This window comes from Cibotium barometz, chromosome 24 (assembly GCF_041138505.1).
Source record: "Cibotium barometz isolate CiBa-2024 chromosome 24, ASM4113850v1, whole genome shotgun sequence".
NCBI classification, from domain to species: Eukaryota; Viridiplantae; Streptophyta; class Polypodiopsida; order Cyatheales; family Cibotiaceae; genus Cibotium; species Cibotium barometz.
Genome location: NC_141069.1, coordinates 10,539,340 through 10,562,489, shown reverse-complemented (window position 1 = coordinate 10,562,489; position 23,150 = coordinate 10,539,340). Strand labels below are relative to the sequence as shown.

Genomic DNA, 23,150 nt, shown 5'->3' with positions numbered 1-23,150 from the left:
GCCTCTCTTCTTTCTCTCTCGATCTCTCTCTCTCTCTCGTGGAATAATGGGCTTTTGGCGGTTTAAGGTATTGATGTTAGGCTATTTTTAACCTTTGGATTAACTAAATGGCTGCGCAAACAGATGCATATATAAGTTTTAATGAATATGCTGAGATATATATATATTTTGCGTGTATATAAATATAAAAAAAGTTCCGATGAGTGGACGGCTGTATGAACTTTGGAGCTCTATTGGGGCCAAAACCCTGCTTGCGAAGGACTAGTTGGGTAAAGCACTGCCACTATAGGTATGGTCCGCAGAGCCGCATTTCCAGTCTTGTTGTCCAGCAGAGGAAAGGTAGGGGCAGCGGTAGGAGAAAAGACGAAGCGTTGTTGGTGAGAGCATCGTGCAGTGAACTGCAAAGCATAATGAATCAGCTGAAAAGCAACGGCGAGGAACAGAAAGGCAAGGGCGACGGCGAGGAGCAGAGAAATTACGCCGAGGAACAGAAAAGCAAGGACAACAGTTTGAGTATTGCCGTCGAGAAGCCTGCAGGTTCCGACAGTGCAGAAAAAGACGCAACCCTAGACGTGGCCGTTGGAGGTTTGAATGGCAGTCGGACTGAACATCAAGAGGAGTCCAAACCTCTGTCAAAAAATGCACAGAAAAAGCTTCTGAAGATGGAGCGGTACAAAGCTCAGAAGATCCAGAGGAAAGCTTTTGAGAAGAGCAAAAGGCATCAAGAGACAGAGAGGAAGAGGAAGGAGTGGGAGGCCAAGCTCGCCTCTCTGTCTGTTGAAGAGCAGGGGATGGCCTTGAAGGAGAAGATAGAGAAGAGGTTAGCACGGAAGGAGAAGTGGAATGACAGAAAAAGCAGGCTCCGGCAGGCCATGGAGAATGGCCAAAACCTTGTCATCGATCTGGAGTTCTGTGATCGCATGAAGCCTAATGAACTGGCTAGCCTGGTGCAACAGGTACACGCATTTTCCTTAATTTTCTGATTAAACGTTATCACTCCTCCAAGGAGGATAGGAGTGTTAACCTTATTAGAGAAAGTAACAGCTTGCCATTCTAGTGAGAATGATGTTTTCAGGATTAATATCTTAATTAGTTTTCTCTGTTTTTTTTAAGGTTATGTATTCCTACGCAGCCAATGCGAAGGCTGTCGTGCCTGTGCGCTTCTCGCTAACGGGATGCACTGGGGAGATTCTTGGTCATCTTGACAGAGTTTCTGGTTTCAGCAATTGGCTGGTTCACAAGGAGGAACGATCCTACTTGGAAGTTTTTCAGGAAAGAAAAAAAGACTTGGTTTACCTCACTGCAGACTCTGACTGTCTTATAAACCAACTCGAGGATTCCAAGATCTACATCATAGGGGGGCTAGTTGATCGAAACAGGTGGAAAGGCCTAACACTTGAGAAGGCAAGAAGTCAGGGGATCACAACGGCAAAGCTTCCCATCATCGAGCATCTCAAGATGATTAGTTCCGTGGTATGCATCAGTCAAATCTTTAGTGGCTGTTGTTCTATTGCAACAAGGTGTGGGCTAATTTTAATGTTTTTGATCTTTTTTTCCGGTGGGGTCAAGGGGGCAACTTAATTTCGTCATCTATCCCCTTGGAGTCTCACTTCCATAGCTGCCCTACCTAGCTAGCTTGGACTTGTTATCCTTCAAACACTGCTTGTTTTGGCCATATTACAAATCATTTTGTCAAATGGAATTGGGCAGAACATGCCTCCACAGGAGCAATAGCTGAAGCATTCTCCCAAGCACTAGGATTGGCCATTTGATATTGTGCTTATTCTTTCTATCTTTAGCGGTGCATTTGCCCTATCAACTACTTATTTGCTGTACTAGGGAACTCGTACACGACACTGAGCGGGGAACTTGTACACGACACTGAGCGGGGAACTGGCCCCGCCCCCTTTCAGGAATTTATTCAGGAACATTCTACGGGCTTTTTCAACCTAGGACCAATACAATCAATGAATACAATATTAAACAAGTATGTCGATGTAGAAATCTGGGCCGAAGTTGATGTTGAGGCACAAGATCTCTGATGTCGAGCACACCTCAAGAACGACCCACAAGAATCTCTCATCGGGCTAGTACCAATATCCAAAATTTGAATTAAATCCCAAGTCTCCAGCAAAAAACTCAATACCCAATCTGTAGAAAATCCTCAAGAAGCTCCTCGAGAAAGAAAACACCAAGATGGCAATAAAACTCTTATCCCGGATGGCGAATTGTTGAGCCTGTTAGCAGATCTTTTGCCGGGAAGCTAGAGAAAGCTCGGGCAGTGCTGGCAGTCGGTGGTGCTGGGCAGCTCAGAGGCGGAGCTGTTAGAAGTCATCTCCTGTCCAGTTTTATACACCAGGGCCTTTGTTGTGGGTGTGCCCGCCCTTATGAGGTGTTTTATTATTTTTCCCCACTCCGCATTTTTCCCCTATTTTTTCCCATTTTTCTATGGCTTGGGAGGCAGTCTAGTAGTGGCAGGTGGACCCACAGCCTGGCCGACTGCATCTGTGACATGGCCGACTGCACTGTATGAGTCGTGGGACTCCTCTGCTGCTGGCCGATCCTTTTTGATGCTGGCCGACTGTATTTATTCAGTCGTGGAGGATTTCTGTGTCCAGTCGGCTGCCCTACAGCAGGCCGACTGCTGATTTGGGGGCATATATATAGGCCCCCAGCCCCCATACCATTCATGTATCATATTCGGGATCTTCTTGTGTATATCAGAGCAGAGTTACACGTCTACATCTCTCTCTCTCGTGCTGTTTTTCTGCCTGCATTTTTTGCTCGTGTTCCCAGATCTGGTCATCATCTCCGCTGCGTATTCTGACATGGTATCAGAGCCCTAGGCTCTAGATAGGTCTTGGGATTTGTGTGAGCAAGAGGGGGACTGTTTTGTGGCTGATTGGTGGACTGTTTTGGACTGTTCGGGAAGAGGAGAAGCAAGAGGAAGGCGGGCTGATTTGCTGGACAGCCACTTGTAGGTTTTAGTTCTTCTTTGTTCCCACGCACCCACCCCTTTTCAGAGTACATCCCCGCTATGGCAGATCTGTTTGAGATGGCCGAGAGACACGTGAAGATTCCGACACTCCCAACGTTCCCGGTGGACCGTCAGTTGGACGGAAGCAACTACGGCATATGGAAGGTGATGATGGAATCTGTTCTGGAGTCCTACGACCTCGTCGATTTCGTCATTGTTGGTGTTCATGGCCGGAAGTAGAGGAAGGGGAGTTACCGTCGATCCGAAAGGACCGGGAGGCCCTGACACAGATGTGGGATCGTGAACGCCAGGGTCCGTTCATTTATTTTCCTCAACTGCACACCACAGGTAATCAATCATGTAAAGCACATGACGCTGGCCAGAGGTATATGGCAGCATTTGGCCTCACTTTACCACAGGGTATCGCCCATGAAGAGGATTTCCTTGGAAGTACAGATGCGGGTTATGAGCCCTGCAAAGTCGTCGACGATGCGGGAGCATATTAACAAGCTGCAGGCTCTTCAGCAGGAAGTTCTTCAGGCTGGGAAGGAGATATCGTCAGAGGACATGGCCATCACGTTGCTGTCACATTTGCCCTCTTCGTACTCAACATTTTACTCCTCTTTGATTACCAGTGGCAGGCTCAGCACCATCACGTGGGAGGAGCTTGTCCCCATGGTCCTGGACTAGGAGGAACGATTCACGAACCCTCCTCAGGGTGGAGGTTCGGAGGCCTTTACTGGCCAACGGTCGAAAGGCCGTAACTCGGGCAAAGGGAAGGCTTCATCGGAGAAGTCTTTTGAGAAGAAGTCCGACGCTGACCGCGAGAAACTGAAGGCAGAGATGACTTGTAATGATTGTGGCGAGAAAGGCCACTATTGGAGGCAGTGTCCCAAGCGGAAGACCGAGAAGGGTGAAGATTCCTCAGCAGCAATCATGAAGACTCCGGCTTTTGTGCACCTGGAGGTGATGGACACCGATGTTTCATTTTCTTCAGGCAGGGAGGAGATTGGAGGACTCTCCGCAACGGATACTCGGGAGTGGATTCTCGATAGTGGTGCTTCCAGGCACATGACTCCTTCCCGTTCCGGTTTACAGGATCTCTGCAGGCTTTCTGGTCATATTCTTACTGGGGATACGTCCACTATCCCAGTTCACAGTGAGGGCAAGATGGAGATAGTTCCCGATGGCAGAGGGGGGAAGCATTCCTCCCAGGTGTTGTATGTTCCGGCACTTGGTTTTCATCTGTTGTCAGTGCATCAGGTTTGCAAGACTGGCGTACGGGTGGAGTTTGATGAGCATTTTGTTGCTCTCCGGGACAAAGCAACAGGCCAAGTGGTTTGGGAAGGTGGAGTGGAGAATGAAGTTTACAGGCTTTCAGCACTCTCTCTCCCAAGTCCTCAGGTTTGTGATGAGTGGCAGTCTGGTAATGGCCACTTAAGTGGATACGCTGCAGGTGCGGGCTTTCCGGGACCAGATGGTGGATAGCTTGCCAGTAGATGGCAGCAGTTGGCAGGAACTTTCCAGGATTGATGTTAAAGAAGTCCTCTTGCAAATGATCAATGTTGCCTGGCAAGAAAATCAGTTGCCGCACTCTTGGAAGCATGGCATAGTCAAACTTGTGCCCAAAAAACATCTGTGTGACCATATGTCAGATTGGAGGCCTATTACTTTGATGCCTGTAGTTTACAAACTCATTACCAAAATGATTGTGCATAGGCTTCACAGGATACTGGATGCGGGACTTCATCCTCATCAGTATGGGTTTGTGCTGCGAAGACAAATCCATGACAATATATCCAATGCCTTGACTGCAATTGAATATGCTAAGTATTCGCATCAAGATGTGCTTATATTGCAGGTGGATATTGCTAAGGCATTTGACACTGTTCAATGGGATTTTATCTCTCAAATCATGACCAAGTTGGGCTTTGGTCCCAAGATGGCAAATGCAGTTTACTGGCTTTATTCTGGCTCTACTTCTCAGTGCATTCTTGGGGGTCATCTGTCTCGGTCATGGACATTGGGTCGATCAGTTAGACAGGGCTGTCCTCTTAGTGCTCTCTTATATGCCATTGTGACCCATCCCCTTTTAATGTATCTTGATCATCTTACAAACACAGGACAGATGACTGGTCTTAAAATCCCTGGACTAAAGCTTACAGGCTTCTTCAGCCTGCTCCATGGATTCAGCAACACTTTGTCTCAATACTCACTATTTCTCTCTTGGGTGAGATATTGGGCTCTTTGGACAATCTGGAGTGAGCATAATCTGGCATACTTGGGTCGATAGATTCACAAGTCATATGAATCTTTCCGAGCCTCATTGCGGCAATCCTTATATGATGCCTGCCACCATGAGGGTGATATGGATGCTTCTTGCATAGAGCTTTTCTTTTTATGTTTCTGATCTTTGGGATACTCTCCGTTTTGGAGACCTCCCATCATGTAAATTTATGAGCATATAAATATACTGCACTGGATATTACCAAAAAAAAAGTGTGTGTGAAGCTTGAGAGAGTGTGTGTCTTGAGAGGCTACAGCTTGCTTGTGTGAGAGCTTGAAACTTGAGACCTTGGCCCTTGAGGCTTGCCGCTTGAGGGAGAGAGAGTGTGTGTGAATCTAAAGCTTGAAGTGTGAGAGGGAGTGTGTGTGTGTGTGTCTTCTTATAGGGAGGGAGGCAAGAGAGAGGCCAAGGCCCAAAGCCTCAAAGGCTCAAGGCCTATGGGCCAAGGCTAAAGGCCCACGAAAATCCCCTCCCAAACGGCCAAAAAAAGGTCAAAAATGTGACCATTGCCCAAATAGTAACGTGCGGTGTTCCCATGCAACCGTCCCCCACAACCGTCCCCTCCTGGATCCGTCCCCGGAACGCCGTCCCTTGTAAGGGACGCCCAGCTGGGGACGTCCGTCCGTCCCCGTCCCAAAGTGTTCCCGGGACGGCGTCCCCCCGTTCCAAGGGTCCGTCCCCTTTGTCCCCTGTCTGGTCACTGTGTTAGAGAGGTTGACCTATCTTGGGAAATAGGTTATACATGGATACCATCGATGGACACATACCATGATCATGATGATGACTTTAGAGATTGTGAGGGTGACATGGTAAGTGATTTGGTGGATGATGCTACTTTTATCTCATGTGTGGATACACTATCAGTATTCAGTGATGATGATGCTTATGGTGATCCAATTGATCATGCTTTTGCTTTGGAGGACCACACATATGCGGAGGGGTTCACACATGAGGGCATGTATATTTTGGATCGTGCCTATATACACATTGATGCAGTGGATCATGCCTCAAATGATTCGAGCTATGCTATAGTGGATGACGGCATTGGTTTACATGAGTTCTTGCACGATGACGACTTTGAGATGTGTTTCTTCGGTTTCCATGATTATCTATACGACCCTAGTTTCTTTGGAGCCGAGACATTCATCTTTGGGTGCCGCTTTGGGATGTATGGTAGATGATTACATGGCATACTATTCAGATGCACTTGTGACATCTCTTGGTCTTGATTTACATGGACCATTCGACATTCCAGTTAGGAGTTTTGCTTCCATTTGGTTGATACCCTGGATGTCAGTTCCATGTTATGGTCGCGAGGATGGGCTTATGAGTTGTTCCTCGGACCTGAGATTTCCTTTTGACCTAGGAGCTATTGTTACATTGGATTCGAGGGTCCGTGATGCATACTACATTTATCCATTTGACCCAGGAAAACTTATACCTAGTCTTCTCATCGACATTGGCTTCTTGCATCTCCCATTTAACCTTGGGGGATATTCAGCTACCTACATCATCGACAGTGGTCTCTTACACTTTCTCTTTGATCCAAGTGGGAGATTGGTTAGCTTCATCATTAACGGGAGTCCCTCATCTTTTCCATTTGACCCTGGGGATCATACTACTCATGTTACGGTATTTGGGTCTTCCATGATAGTGACTCATGCCATGATTTTTGGCTTCGATACATGGCCTTTTGTATATGTTTGATTTTTGCACAACCACCCTTTGATTTCGATGACGAAATCATTATAGGAGAGGATGGTTTCCTTGGGGTAGCCCTATGGGCTGGCCCCTTTTCCTATATGCAAACCCTAACTGTCTACACAGTGATCTGGCATCCAGTATTACGCACTGGCACTGTTTCATGTGCAGGACAATGCACACCTGACCTTGGACGCATGTGCAGGACAATGCACACCTGACGTCGGACGACTGGAATGGAACCCTGGTTGACTCATCCCGGATTGGGTTCACATGGGACCAGTTTTCCATCCTAGGTCCTACACGGTACACCTTCTGTACAGATATGTCTACGTGGCATCCAAGTGCGGGATGCACGTGACATCCCCTTCTGCTTAACTTGACGGAAGCTGCATAGCCTCCAAATAATCCGTCAATAACGCCGGATAGTTGTCGAAAAACTCTTTGTCAAGCCATACCGCTTTGTGGGTCCCTCGGTCTTGAAACTTCGTGAGGAACTGTCTTTGCCTTCGGCCTGAGCCATGCTTGAAACGGTGCAAAAGGATATGTTCTGGAACCATAACTTCAGCTTCATCAATAATATCTGGTTCCGCCTCGTCTTTAACTTCTGAAGGGATCGGACTTGCATATGGCTTTAACCAATTGACGTGGAACACATCGTGCATGGTCCAACTCGGAGATAACTTCAACTTCATTAAAACCTCATTAATCTTTCTCTGGATCGGAAAAGGTCCGAAGCTACTGAAAGACAACTTTGGGCATTGCTTGCCCACCTACTTCAACCTTTGCTTCATAATTCGAAGATAAACCCAATCCCCTTCTGAAAACTTCATATCCCTTCGGTCTTTATTGGCCTGTCGAGTGTAGGCCTCTTGCGCTTTAGCCAACCTATCTTTTATTGACTCTAAAATCTCCTGGTAAAACTCCGTCACTTTGTTTGCTTCAGGTACTTTAGATGAGGTCCTGGTCAATAGCGAGTGGAATGGTCTTCCAAACGCTGCCTCATATGGAGTCCTGCCAATAGCTGAAGAAAAAGAATCATTCAAAACAGCTGGAACTAAAGGCAAATATGATTCCCACTTACCTTGTTGATGGTGGACATAACACTTCAGCACATCAAATGTCACATGCACTCTGCATTCAGTGCATGGTGACAAACTGGCTCATCATCAGCAGTGCAACATTTGTACATTATTAGAACCCAGTAGGATGATATTTGTCGTACGTCGTGACCCCATTGTACATCCTCAGTCCAGGATAAGTCAAGCACGAGCTATGTAGGTCATTCCTCAGCCTTAGCGGGTCCGTGAGTCAGTCAAGTCCCTTAACCCACTTGGAGAGAATCATTCATGCATGTAGAGTCAGTAGAAGCCTTAGGGTTTGCATCAGAAGAGCACTCTGCATTTTGCATAACATGCATTCATATGCCTGTGCATCATTTAGAACATCTCAGAAGCCTTAGGGAATTTACTAGGATTTATCTGGTATTTTTTCCATATTTTATGGTATTTATTTAGCATTTAATGTCGTTTATAAATATAAACTTTATTAAATAAATGACCAGCCAACTTGACCAACCCCTAGTTAGTATAAATAGGCTTGCGTAGGGCTTAGTTCAGCATTCAGTCTTCAGTGAGCTAGGCACCTTTCTCCTGAGCACTAGGAGCATTCCCCGCCTTCAGCCTAGACTAATCCATCCCTCTTGAAGCTTCTGCGTTTGCTTCTCCAGCCTTTGAGAACCAGCGTTTGCTTCAGAAAGATAGGAGATGACTTCTAACACTCCCTCTCAGCTCCTGGCTGTGAAACCAACCACAGGGAGCTGGGGTGCCGCTTGAGCAAATCCTGAGATAGTGACTTCGTGAAGAGGTCCACCGTACTGTCCTCCGTCGAACAGAACTCTAGCAAGATGTCATCAGCAAGAATCTTTTCACGAACAAAGTGCCTCTGGATGACGGTGGGTTCCTCCAGTCGAAGCCCAATCCTGCAATGCAACCTCTGCAACCTCACCACCTCATAAGCAGCATCACAAGCAGCCCGGTACTCTACCTCTGTTGACAACAAGGCAAAAGATAACTGCCCCTTACTGCTCCATAAAACTGTTTGGGCCTGAAGTAGATCTCCTCGTGTCCGGATCTCCTCGCCAAACTGAGTCACTCCAATTGTGGAGTCAGACTCCATCAATCAATCCCCCTCCTGTGTAAAAGAGTCCATGATCCTTCGCATGCCGCAGAAACCACAGGATACGCAATCCTGCCTCCCAAAGAGTCATCTGCAACCATGAGCTCAACTGCCTCATCAAGAAGCTCACGTCCAATCTGGTGTCCATCAACCAAATCAATGAATCATTCTGCTTCTGAGTCAAAGAGGCATCACACTGCTCACAAGGATCAACACCTGTTACGGTGCAAAACCAAGTCCTGGAAACCTGGTGAAGACCACGCAAGGCCTTCTGAAACCTGTCAACCACCCCCTCTGAATCTGGAACCACAAAGCCTGGAGAATCCACCTCCTTTTGCAAGTAATCAACTGCCACCTGCGTGGCTTTTCGAGAGGCTCCCGTGGAAAGAACATCCTTATCTACAGGAATTTCTTTGTCCCGAATACTACGAGACATCAGAGCATAAGTTACCTGTTTAGTTTCCTTTGATTGATGAACACAAGAACCACCAACATCAGTACTGGAAAGTTCTTGCCAATTGCTGCCATCAACTGGCAAGCTATCCACCATCTGGTCCGGGAAAGCCTGCACCTGCAGCGTATCCACACTTAAGTGGCCATTACCAGACTGTCACTCTTCCACACCATGCTTGTTGATCAGAGTTGGGATTGTATGGGAGAACATGGGAACTGTTGGGATTGGGAGAGAGGATCGCCAGAACTATGGAGAACCAGCTTTTCTGTTACCATGGTTTGTGCTCTTGAATGGCACCAGTTTGTGTGCATAGCACATGTTTCTTTGTGAGGCACTTATTTAAGTGTCTTAGTATCTGGTTGGTGATTTTCATTGGCATATGATTATCTCATTGATATTGGTGATTGAGACACAATTGGCTCTTGTGCTTGTGTCTAGCATATCTTCCATGGAATTCTCGCCCATTTATTTTGGGACATGATTTTGATATTGGTATTATGGAGACTTATTTAGTTTCACCCATTTCTTTGGGACATGGATTCTTCAGTTATATTGGATTTTTGAGATTGTCTTGTCTCGCCCACATGATGGGACATGATTATATCTTGAATATATGGCTTGAAGCTTAAAGTTGCGGACAACTTTTAAGAAGCTCGGGAGTATGTCACCAACTTGGACATTTCCCAGTATGAAAGGGGTCTGGTGGACTCCAGGATGTCTAAATATTTGGAAAGTACAAGCTTTGGGAATGGGGGATTATCTTGGAATACAAAGGACCACACTCCTAAAATTTAGGAGAGTTGCTATTTTTGGCCTGACTCCGATGGAAATTCTGTTCGCGTCATTACATCTGGAATTGAGCAGATACCAAGAGTTGGCAAAGTGCCTATGACAGAATGTCTACTAGTTGGGATATTTTTAGAGGTAAAGATTATGGGAGAACCCATCTCTTAGATTGGGACATGTGGCAAGAAAGTGGATCAAAGTGAGACAAGTGGCCTCACACTTGTCACTCCAGCTATTGTGTGGCTCTCCACTTGTCATCATAGCCTTCTCTTTCCATTTTCACTCATGGGAGCCCCAAATCTATAAATTGGAGCCCTCTTTCTTCATTAATGGAGGCTCTCTTGCTGCACACTAGCCTCTACCACCGTTACAGGCTGCCCTAATGATGGCTACTCTGTTTCTCTCTCTCTTGAAGGCTGCCCATGAAGAATACCGACTGTTGGGGATTGTTTTGGAGGCTTCCATCGCGAAGAAATACTGAAGCCACTGTACGAGCCATTATACCTGCTGTACCAACATTTGTACTTATTGTATCGACCACCGTACCAGTTGTACCAGCCACTGTACTTGCTGTACCAGCCATTGTACTTGTATCGGCTGAATGGAGAGTTGTACTTGCTATACCAGCTCTATTGCATGAAGACCCGTGGTTTTTGGGGAAGAATCAGTACCCACACGGAGGTATATGGATTATATTGTTGGCTCGGCATTTCTTCAGCCTGTGTTCCAGCTTGGTAGCCTCGTGTTGGGCTGTGTTATGGCATTTGTATATGGATAATCCGGCATCTCCCGTGGGGAGAGTAAGGGCCTCAAAGCTTGTACATGATATTATTCTCCTTGGGTAATAAAATACTCCAAGGGGGGGGTCGGTCCATTCCGGCCTCTATGCGGTGTCACATGTACAAGCTTCATTTTCAGCATTTGTGGATGTTTTGTTCAGCTTTTATGTTTCATGCAAAGTGATGATGGATATGTGTTAAGGCTGTGGCCATGTTTAAATGTTTTAATATGCATTGATGGTATCAACAAGTGTGTCAAAGGCCCTAGTCCCCTGGGCCCTGCAAGTTTCATTGAATGTAGTTGGGGCGTTCGTCAAGCCAAAAGGCATGACCACAAATTTATAGTGGGCTTGTTCCGTATGGATGGCTGTCTTGGGGATGTCCTCCTCCACAATCATCACATGGTGGTACCCACTCTTTAAATCAAGTTTCGAGAACACCTTAGCTCCACTCAGTCTCTCGAGAATATAATCTATTCGAGGCATTGGGAATCTACTCTTGATAGTCAGCTTATTGAGTGTACGATAATCGACACACAAACGAGAAGACCCATCTTTTTTCTGACAAACAGGATCGAGGTTGCAAATGGCGACACGCTGGGGTGGACGAAGCCAGATTGCAACAATTCTTGGAGTTGGCGGTCCAACTCCGATTCCATTGCCTTGGAAAGGCGATATGGAAACTTGCTCGGGGGTTCCGAGCCTAGGAGGAGATTAATCTTGTGGTCCTCCGGTCTCAACGGGGGGAGCTGGGGAGGGAGATTGTCCCGAAGAGAAATCTTCTGGAACTTTCATGCAGAGCCAAATACTTCTCGGAAGCACTGGCCACTGTCTGGGCAGTCTGGATGTATATCATTGCACAATGTGCGCCTTTCCTAATTGCTCGCTTAGCCTGTAAGTGGTTTATGAGCGGAAAGTTTGGAATTCTTGGCTCACACTTAATGGTCACTGGGGCGTTTGACACATTTCGATTAATCTGGGAAGTGTGCTTGTCCCACTTGACATCAGGGAGGAACTTGTGAAACCACTGAATGCCCAAAATTATGTTTGCTCCCACAAGAGGGGCAACCATAAAATCGTGCACAAACTCTATGCCCTGAATAATCAATTTAGCACCTAGGGCTTCATACTTGATGCTCGTGGTCATGCCTGTGCTAAAACCCTCAACTTGCTTGTCCATCGAAGTCGGGACGAAACGGGCATGCCGAGCGGTCTGTTCCTTGACCACGTTCTTCGTGCTACCGCTGTCAAACATGACGACTCTCTGGCCACCTATGTAGCCAAAGGTCCTTGAGCAATTCGTTGCGCTCATACTCCTGGTCATGGGCGCCCTTCTACTTATCTTCAAGCTCTCGGGTAATGATTGCTCCAACTGAAGCATTGGGATTTGAAGAACTAGGGACAGCCCCTGGGGTCTGTGTGGGAGCTGGGCTCACTACGGAAGCTGTGGAGGCTAAGGCGGCCGTCTTTGGAGCGGTAGTCTTCTTAGGACACTCCCGAGAAGTGTGGCCTTTTGTATGACAAAAGAAACACCTACCCTCCTTGTACTGAGAAATCTCCTGAGCTCTTGCCTGCCTCCGCTTTTTGGTATGGAGTAAACTTGGACGCATTGTTCTTGGAGCCAGAGGCTCCTGTGCTCTGTCCTGGGGAAGACCTCGTCTGGTTCTGGCCTTTTCCCTCCGAGGCGGTAGCCTTGGGAGTAGCCGGCTGGGAAGTCTTGGGCTTGCCACCATTGTGCTTCATTTCAGCACTCTGCGCAAGCGAGAGTGCGTCTTCAAAGGTGGCTGGCCTAAACATACGCACCTCCCATTGGATTTGCGTGTCAAGGCCATACAAAAATTACCCTTTCTTGTCCGTATCAGATAAGCCTAATTGCAAACATAAAGTCAAAATTCTATTGGCAAATTGAAGGATTGGTTGCGCGTTCTGATGCGCTCCCCTAAACTCGTCTTCGAGTCGCTCAAGGTAATGGGGCGGTAGAAACCGTTGCTTAAGGTCGCGGACAAACTCGTCTCTACACATAAGCTGCCATACCTAATCTGGTGTGGGCATGAGCACTGGAGTCTGAAAACCAACCACACGAGCGAGAAAAAATTTCTGGTTTCTTGCTGAATCTTTACACTTGAAATAGGCTTTGATACCACTGTAACATGCGGAAGCTTCGGGGGAGATCGGTGACTTCAATGCTCAGAAAAACAGCACACTTGTCGCGACGAAATTAACGCACAAAACTGAATGTAGATGTGCAGAAAAATAGAGATAGAGAGGGAGGGAGAAGAGGACAGAGTATTGGGTCCCGAATACCCTCTGTAGGGCCCCCACCACGAATGGTGTATTTGCTTTTATTAGAATGATGCAAAACTGAAATAAAAGACTGAACGTGAACCTTCTTGGCTGAGAAAGATCTCTGCCCTTGACCTTCAATCCTTCACCCCTTCTGCGTTAGCTTGTCCTTGACTGTCTTGGCCCTTTGATCAGCTTCAGCACTTGGTGAATTATGAGATGAAAGGACTGAACCAAGCAATGGGTATTTATACCCTTCAGGGATGCTAGTCGGCTGCCTGAAAATTGCTCCACGACTTGTAAAATCAGCATTTAATGCTGTAAAATCAGCGCATAACCCAAAACAACTGCTGCGCATCACTTAAGGGTGCTGGCCACCATGCACATAAGCTACTGGCTGCTGGGCAGCCTGTGTGGGCTGCCCCACACTTGGCCTACAGTCCCCTAGGGGCTGTGTAACCTGTCGGCTAACTGTCCAGGAGCCCTAGGGCTGTCCTACAACCCTTCCATGGCCATCCCATGGCTGGTGGGCACAGCCAAGGCCTTACTGGCCACTATGGGGGTGGTTCTACATCTCCCCCATGCCCATATCTATCCTTGGGGTAGCCCTATGGGCTGGCCCCTTTTCCTATATGCAAACCCTAACTGTCTACACAATGATCTGGCATCTAGTATTATACCAGATACTCAAAACCACTGACAGACATCATTCCAGAGGGAGACTCACAGGGTGGACTGGCATTGTTTCATGTGTAGGACAATGCACACCTGACCTTGGACGCATGAACAAGACAATGCACACCTGGCGTCAGACGACTGGAATGGAACCATAGCTGACTCGTCCCGGATTGGGCTCACATGGGACCAGTTTTCCATCCTAGGTCCTGCACCTTTTGTACAGATATGTCTACGTGGCATCCAAGTGTGGGATGCATGTGACATGCTGTTTGCTGCTCTGGGACTTGATGGTACCATATATCTTCTGCTTTTTCAGATTCAGCCCTATCTCCTGCCCCAGATACTTCTGCGTTTTCAGATTTGCAGCCATAGTTGTTGTGTTTTTCTGAACAGATCTTGCTGGTAGCTCTTTCGGCTTCTTCCGTTGGACCCGAAGGTACCTTCTCTTCAGCGTTTTTCCTCATAGGAGGTGTCGACACTGGTTGGCTTGAATTTTCAGGTTTGTAGCCCTTGTTTGGCTGCGTTTTCTTCTTCAGTGGACACAGATCACTTGCAAAGGGGGTTTTGTGTGGATTGTGGCTTTGGAGGTAGTTTGGTACTTGAGGACACCGAATTTCTGATTTCAGTCAGCGTTTTACTGATTTCGGATCATCTATACCTGTCTTTTCTTCCCGGCCTTCACGGTTACCCGGTTTCTTCATGTTCCTTGCCTTCTGTTGGCGATGGAGTGCTGTTTTTTGCTGGACAGCAGTGTTTTGTCTGCGTTTTGCTTCCCAAAGGAGTTTTCTACATGCTGAGGGGGTTCATCTCTAGCTACTTCACTTGAGGATCTGTTTTCGGGAGCTGTTTTGTTTCTGTGGAGACTTTGTTCTATGGCAGGAGTTTACAGATTTTGGAGGAGAGCAGTGATCTTTTCAGAGATCCTGAGCAAAGTTTATTTTGTAAGCCTATGTTCTTTGCAGTGTTTGCAGAGAAAGGAGGGTGTTTTGCCGATGAGATGTGATCCTTTCACGTGGATCATTTGTTTGTTGCCGATTCTTGGGATCTTGTTACCATTGTAGTTTATATTCTTGCTTTCCTTCCTCATTGTGAGGAGTCTACGTCTGCCTCTCTTTGTGATGCTTATGAGGATGCCCCTCCCCCCTGCCAGTTCTGCAGGTTTGTTGTTTTGGAGGATGGTTTTTTGGACCCAGTGGGATGCTTTGGATCTGTGGTTGCTAACCGTGCCTGGGACACAATGGTATTTCCAAAGTTTTTTGGATTTTGATCAGAATCAGGTTGGGCTTGTACCAGTCCGACGACATCTTTTTTCAGAGGTGGATGTGGAGTCCTTTCATCTTGCGATGCCCACCTCAGTGGAGTGTGCTTGTGTACAGCTTTGGGCAACTCATGGTACGGAGTTTGAGCAGATGGACCCCATCTTTTCTACAGAGTCTTTACATCTTGTGATGCCGACCTTTTTAGAGGATGCTTTTGTACAGCATTTGGCAACTCTTGTTACAGAGTTTGAGCAGATAGACTTAGAGGGTTCGAGTGAGGAGCAGCTTGCTTCTCCCAGGATTGATCATCTATAGGATTTGATCTTGGTTGGTTTTGAGGTTTTACATACCTTCTCCAGGCTGGAAACATGACATACGACTGTGGGGAGTGTTCTTACACTTGGGTTTGGAACCATTATTTGGAGCAGCACGTTGCAACCTACCTAGTTGTTTTCTTCTAGAGGAGCAGTGTACCTGGCAGCTTGTTCTGTTGCTTTTGTAGCTGAGTTGCTGAGGAGATTGCTTGTGGAGCTTTCCTGGCACCTGTTTCTGCAGTCTTTCATCTTTGATCGAGGACGGCGTCTTTGGCTTCTTGGAGTGCACTCAGCATCCGGTGTGTTGAGAGGGGGTGTTAGACATCATCTCCTTGTTGCGAGCTTCCTGTTTGGTGTCCTATTTTACCCTCTAGGACTGACCATGTTAGCTAGAGGGGCTGGTCACCCCACTTATTTTACCCATATTTTATCCTCATTTTATGGAATCTTGGGAACCTTTTATCCTAGTCGTGGAGGTTTTTTCCCTAGTCGTGAGCTGGTCGGCTGCCTACTTCTGGGCATATATACAGCCGACATACCCTCACTCCTTTTTCATTGCTTAGAATTCTTTGCTGCAGTCCCTCACATACGAGGTCTTCTCCACTCTTGCTCGGGACTTGTATTCTTGGTTGATGATATTGAGAGCAGGTCTATACCTGTGTTTCCTCTCCATGTTTCTCTCTCACTCTCTCTCTTGTGTTTCCACTTTCCCTTCTTCCGTTGTGCATTCTATCAAACTCGTCCCAGGCATAAGCTGCCATATCTAATCTGGTGTGGGCATGAGCCCACTAGGTCCACCATGGAATGGTCTCGCCTTCTAAATACCAACTAGCCAAGATCACTCTGTCAATATCATTATACTACAGAGTTAAAATAAGTAGCAATATAAGCTTACAGGATACTTCAGCACAAAATAAGCTTCAAATTGATGCAACCAAAGAATAAAGGGTTAAGGGGTCAAGTTTACCATTATACTTAATGAAGTTCATCCTCTTGGCAGGATGACTCGAGGAAGAAGCTAGTGTTGTCCTTGCGTCTAACGCCGCAAAAAATCTTTTGTGCTCCACGTGTTGCCTGGCGTCTTCTTGTGAAGCAGCACGGGATGCCACCGCATGGTCTTCCATCAATCGAATATCCAATGCTCGCATCTGCAACTCGAGTTGTAACTATTTGGTCCTCCTAGCTCTATTTCACATGATGAAATCCATGCCCGGACACCAGATAGGTGGAAGAAGACATGGGGACATGGTCTATAAGGATTGATTAAGAAAAAGCACCTTTCTTGGTCAAAAAGCAGGGAAAAAATAAAAAGTCAAACAGGGTTGACCGCGAGCCAAGGGCACCATTGGAAAGAGGAGATTGAGCCGGACCAAAAAGCTAAAAGGTGCTTTCTCAAAAAGCAACTCTAAGGCCAAAAAGCAAGGCCTTAAAGCCACAAAAGCAAAGCACCAAAAGTTGAGTAATATTTTATTAATAAAAGTATAAAGAGAAAAGCAAAGCTTAAAAAGGCAAAGCAAAAGCATGAAGGCTTTTTGGCAAAAAGCAGGGTCTCTTACAAGTATAAAAAGGATTGGACTTCTCTTGTAGTACCATGAACAAGATCATTGAAGATTGAAAGAGATCGTGGAGTATGTGGAGACATCATTATGATCATGAAGAGCTTTTTCTTCGCCATCAACACCTTCTCCAACATGCTTTTTAGATGTACGGTCATCCCTAGACTTATATGGGCATATGCATGGGCGATATGGACGCGTGTACGGAGCTGTACGGGCAAAAATTTCAGAAACCCTAAAACTGCTCCAAAAACCCTAAAAATTGCTTTTTGGATGTTTTATCGCCCAAAAACCATTAAAACAAGTTTTATATCAGTTTTCTTGCAAGAAAGAGCTTTTCCATGGTTTTCTTCATGGACAAGGCTATAGGAGTTGTGGATATTTCTCATGGGATGAGCGAGTGTTTCTTGGACTTGGACATATAGCTTGGACATGGAGAACTTGGGCATAGAGCTTGGACATGGAACATGAAGCTTGGATATAAACATGGAACTTGGACATATAGGTTGGGCATGAAGCTTGGACATGAACATGGATCTTGGACTTGGATTTGGATTCATTGGATTTAGATTTGGATATTTGGATTTGGTACTAGCTCGGTGAGAGATACTTGTGGGTCATCCCTGTGGTGTGCTGAACATCAGAGATCTTGTACGTCGACATCAACATCGACTTGGATATCCTATATCGGCATATTTGTTTGTTTTGTATTCATTGATTGTATTGATCCTGGCCAGCGTGCCCGTGGATTGTTCTTGAATAAATTCTTGAAAGGGGGCGGGGCCTGTTCCCCGCTCAATGTGGTGTACTGTGCAAGATTCCCATTCCCTTTTCTCTCTCCTCTCTCTCTTTATATTTTTATCTCTTGGACACGTGATTGAGTTTGTCACTGCACGGTCCGTTGGGCTTACACGAGTGTTGAACTCGGCTGCAGTAGTAACCCTTCGGGAAGAGGATTTGCTATCGGGATGTGGGAATGAGGAGAGAGAGGAGGAGAGAGAGAGAGAGAGAAAAAGGGGTTGGAAAACGGGTTCTTTCTTCCAGGGCCAAGATATATGCCTTTTGCTCTTCCAATTTGGTGCTATGGTTTGCGATTGCTCGCATCATCGTCTGGAACATGTCGTGCACACTCTCGTTTGCCGTCCTCGAAGACCTGCCTGGTGCTTTTTGTTTTGAAGTTCTTTATTCTCTCTCTTCGTCGAAGCTTGCTATAGTGGGAACATGTACTTCCTTTTTGGAACGTAATAAAACCATCCACTATGCGTTTGGGAGACTTTCTAGAGGCTAAAAACCAACCGTCCTTCTAGGGACAGGAGTCACACTGAAAGGGGTGGTCCTTCGGAGTCTAGAAACCAACCACACAAGTGAAAAAAATTATTATTATTATTGTTATTTTTTTGGTTTTTTTGGCTGAATCTTCACACTTGAAGAAGGCTCTGATACCAATGTAACATGTGGAAGCTTGGTGGATAAAATCGGTAACTTCAATGTTCAGAATTCAACAATCTTTCGCGACGAAGATAATGCACAACATAGAGAGAGATGTGCATATATATATATATATATATATATATATATATATATATATATATTCATGGTTGAACCTTCAGTAGATTCTTCTACACCGCAACATAGCATTTAAAGCATTTTCAATATTTCTTAGTGCAAGCTTCTCCACAAGCATAGATGGCCTAATGATGAAGATCTTGAGCAACATTAGAAGTCTCTTATTCAGCCAGAGTCTTATTTTAAGTGGGAGGGAATGTCACGATTGTGACTGAAATCTCTCTAATTACTATTGACATGGGTCATCACACCAAAGGACACATCTCTTCAAAGGGACACATTTATTGATCAAAGGACACATCTCTACGTCCAAAGAACATAATTGTTCATTTAAGAGTCACACCCTTTCGTCAGGGATGTGCCTCTTCATTTGTACCTATTCAAGTCTTATTTAAGAAGGCCTTGTGTCTCAATGCAACACAACACAACTTTCCGCTCTGTCTTATGTTTACTCAAGTATTTAAGCGTTAAGATCTTTTAATCATGTTTAATTAAGCTAAAAGCTTAACAAAAGTGGGGTGCAACGCGATGAGGGAGGGGGAGGCGGAAGGGAGGGCAAAGGCAGGCGGGAGGCAACATGGTGAAGGGGGGGGGGGTGGCTCTAGCTTCGCTTGAAAATCTTTTTTAACCAATGGGCTGATTTACATATACTTCCTCTTGCAAATCCATTCAGGAATGCAGTCTTGATGTCCAACTGATGCACTTTCCATCCTTTATGTGCGGCCAATGCAATCATTGAATGGATCGTAGTATCTTGGAAGTAGGAGCAAAAGTCTCCTCGTAATCTAATCCCTTTTTCTGAGAATAACCTTTACATAAGTCTTGCTTTGTACTTGGTGATGGTTTCTTTTGACTTTATACACCCACTTTGTTCCAGTGACATTCTTGGCCTCGGCAAATCCAGTGTCCACAAGATCCCATGTATTATTCTTCAGTGATAGAAGAAATCTCATCCTACATGGCTTGCACCCAGTGCTCATTCTCATGTGCTTCTTTATCATAAGAAGGCCCTTGTGAATCAAAGAGACCCTCCATGGCAAATGCAAACTCCCCATGCTGTACATTCAATGCATGGCTGGAACTAGCCCTTGTTCTTCTTGTCAGTGAAGCTGAAATTTTGCTATCGTGCAAGGTTTTTAACAACCATCTAGGTGCAAATTTGGCTCCCTGTATGGTTGTTTGCTCTTCCCTGACATCATCTTCAACCTCTTCCATAGAAGGGGGCTGATTTGCTGGCTGTTCCATATGTCTTGCATCTTGTTCAACTTGAGGCATATGTGGATGAACTGAATCCCAACTAGTGTAGTCTACAAATAAGCATTTAATTGCTTTGTCATCCAACTTTGTTTTAAGTTGCTATGGCACATGAGCATATGCCAGACACCCAAATGTACGCATACAATCCAATTTTGGCTTCTTGTTATACCAAGCCTCAAATGGTTTTATGGTCTTCCAAGCTTTTGTTGGGCACTTGTTCAACACACGAGTTGCACACATGATGGCTTCCATCCAAAAAGTATGAGGCAGCTTTTGTGCTTTCACCATACATCTAGCCAACAACTCCATCCTTGAAAAACGTGGATAGTTTGCTTTTTATAAAGCTATCAGAATCTTTTCTCAAGGCTATATATAAGCCTTAGTGGCGTCTTTGTAATATAGAACGAAGATTATTATGAAGAGAAGATTATTATGAAGAGAAAATTATGTATGGAGCTAAAAAGCGTGTGGACTGGATGGTTTTTTTATAAGCTTTTGAAGGCTTTGTGTTTGCGCTGACTTCTTCCATGCGTTAATAGAAGAGAGAGCGCTTTGCTTTGCTGTGCATACCATCATCAGAAACCTCAACAAGGGCGTCATGGACGGCATTGTCATCATCATGACCTTGTAGGTGGCGCACAACTATGAACAAAGGAGGTATAGCACAGAAACATTGGTTTTAGGCTTGGCTAAACATGAGAACATGTGGCTTACTTGGCTAGTGGAAGTGCCTTAATGCCTTGGCCTGTTGGTGCAGGCTCGAATCCCTCTGCGTTGCGCCCTTTGGCCTTTGGTGTGTGTGGTAACCACACCACAAGGTGTGGCCGGCACCCGTTATGGTTTGGTCGCCTAGCTGGCTGGCGGGCCGCTTGGCTGGGGGTGGTTTCTATGCAACTGGGCATTGAGGTCTTGGCCAGGTCTTCCAGATGTATATACACATTGGTATTTTTTAAAGTTCCTTTTCAGTTCTTCCATGGCTCAGTATATCCGTGGTACCATTGTATTACTTATCGCTCTGGAAGGTTGTACGATGTCTTTTTGATTGTGGGAGCGGAAAATAGCCAGAGCTTGGTGCTTCTCGAAAGAAGCTATGCATGTCACATCATCCATAATTGGCTGCACCCAAGTCAAATTCCCAATGTCCTCTATGAGAAGATCCAAGGAATGTGCATCACACAAGGAGTCCACACAATGCTTGAAAACTCTTGCTCTATCAAGTCACCCATTCTCTTGCACTTAGTAGAGGCATTACATTCTCAACCCCCACATCCACACATGCAAAATATAGGTGCCAAGGCATGAAGACACCAAGACATTGATTATGTGCTACCCACCTCGTGTGACTCAAGCCGTGACTCAAGCCATCTGAAATGGTTGTTGTAAAGTCTTTCCCAGAATCTGTCCTAAACACAATTGAAAGCACTCTTAGTACTAAACCAAATCATGAAGTAGCAGGCTAGCTCACCTCCCAATTGCGACCGGCATCCACCGATCTCCCCCGAGCCAAGGCTAGGGCTGTTGCACATCAGGGACAGAGTGGGACTGTGTAGGGTAAACGGTCATGCCTTGAGGAGAGTTGTAACATCATACCTTCTGAATTTGAAGCTGAGCAAAAAGTGAATGTGCTTTTTTAAGTTTGCTCAATGGAGATTGAAATGAGAACACGTGTATAGGGGATTGAATATTTTGATGAACTTCGTAGTTTTAGATCGTCAGTTAAAGGTTGCAAATATTTAAAGTGGATTGTTTGGTTGCAACTGTGACACTGGCAGCTCTCTGGCCATGCAGCATTAGGCAATGGACTCAAACGTCTTGCTTAAATCTTTTTAACTGTTGGGGTAACAGCATTATTGGTTTTGGTTCCTTAGTTCATCGCCAGGTAGCAGCTGTCTTAATTAACCAGTACTTGTACTGCAGTGAATCAAAAGCACATTGATTTGTTGGTGGTTATTTCTTGTGAAGATTTCATGTATGCCATTTCTAAGGGTAAGAATCAGGTTTCTAAGGGTAAGAATTAGTTCCCATGCATCCTAACGTATTGATTTTCCTTATTTTTGTTTTTGCAGGTTCTGACCGTTAATCAAGTGGTTGAAATAATCCTCCGTTTCCTTGAATTGAAAAATTGGGAAGTGGCTCTTCGCCAAGTGATTCCCTTGAGGAAAAGATCCGGTGAAGATGTTTATGATGATACGGATCAAACACAATCCAAGATTCCTCAACTCGAGACCGAAAGTTTTGAGAAAGATGGAAGTCGCCATTCTTGTGATGATGTATGAAAGAGGCTTGTGCTGAGTTCTTTGGCTTACGACTTACTGAACCACAAGAAGTGAGCCTTGGCTTATTGGGTTGCCAATTTGGTGGTTAATTTCTGACTAATTTGTAATGTAATTCTAAGAACTGTCAGTGTGTTCTAAACTGGTAGCAGGTTGGTAGAGCAGCTGATTCTGTTGCCTCTCCAAAAAATTGTTGGCACAGGGATTCTTTACTGTCACCCAAATCTGGACTTTTGTAAAAGCAAAGAGGCATTTAATGTTACCGGCTCAATTTAGAGGTCGGAGGATCGCTCAATAGGACCTAGAAATACTTTGTCTGATTACTGATGCCACTGGTAGCTAGCCCACTTCATTTTTGGCCACTTGTCCATGTTAACGGTTTGCCTACTGTGTGAAGTACATTTTTGGCCACTTGTCCATGTTAACGGTTTGCCTACTGTGTGAAGTACAGTTGCCAGCAACACCATAGAATGTCAAAAACGTTTTGAAGCTTTTTCATGGTGCATTTTATTGCACACTGAACAAAGGGGCATTAATTTAACTCTTAACCCGAATCGTTAGCCAAAAACTTGTATCGGAAGGCTTTGCTTCTACAAGCTTTGCATAATTAGTATTATAAACCGTGATACGTTATGCAAGTGGAATTTTTTAACTATCAGTTGAAACAGATGCGCTTCAACTATCACGTCGAGGTAAATGCTTGTGAAACTCAGCTTAATCAGCTTCGATGCAGAGGTTGGTCTTCCATGAGATGGTGAGTACGTTGAATATTCGAGAATGTAATATGTAAAAACTGACCAATG

At 45.5% G+C, this 23,150-nt stretch overlaps 1 protein-coding gene across 1 annotated transcript; it reads left to right on the top strand.

The window, feature by feature from the left end:
- The first annotated feature begins 209 nt into the window (after positions 1–209).
- On the top strand, positions 210–22,915 carry TRM10 (tRNA (guanine(9)-N1)-methyltransferase-like protein). Its single transcript, XM_086818150.1, has 3 exons — positions 210–956; positions 1,114–1,473; positions 22,141–22,915. The coding sequence occupies exons 1-3, from the start codon at positions 216–218 to the stop codon at positions 22,348–22,350; spliced, it is 1,311 nt and encodes a 436-aa protein (XP_086674276.1). The 5' UTR covers positions 210–215; the 3' UTR covers positions 22,351–22,915.
- Positions 22,916–23,150: the final 235 nt, after the last annotated feature.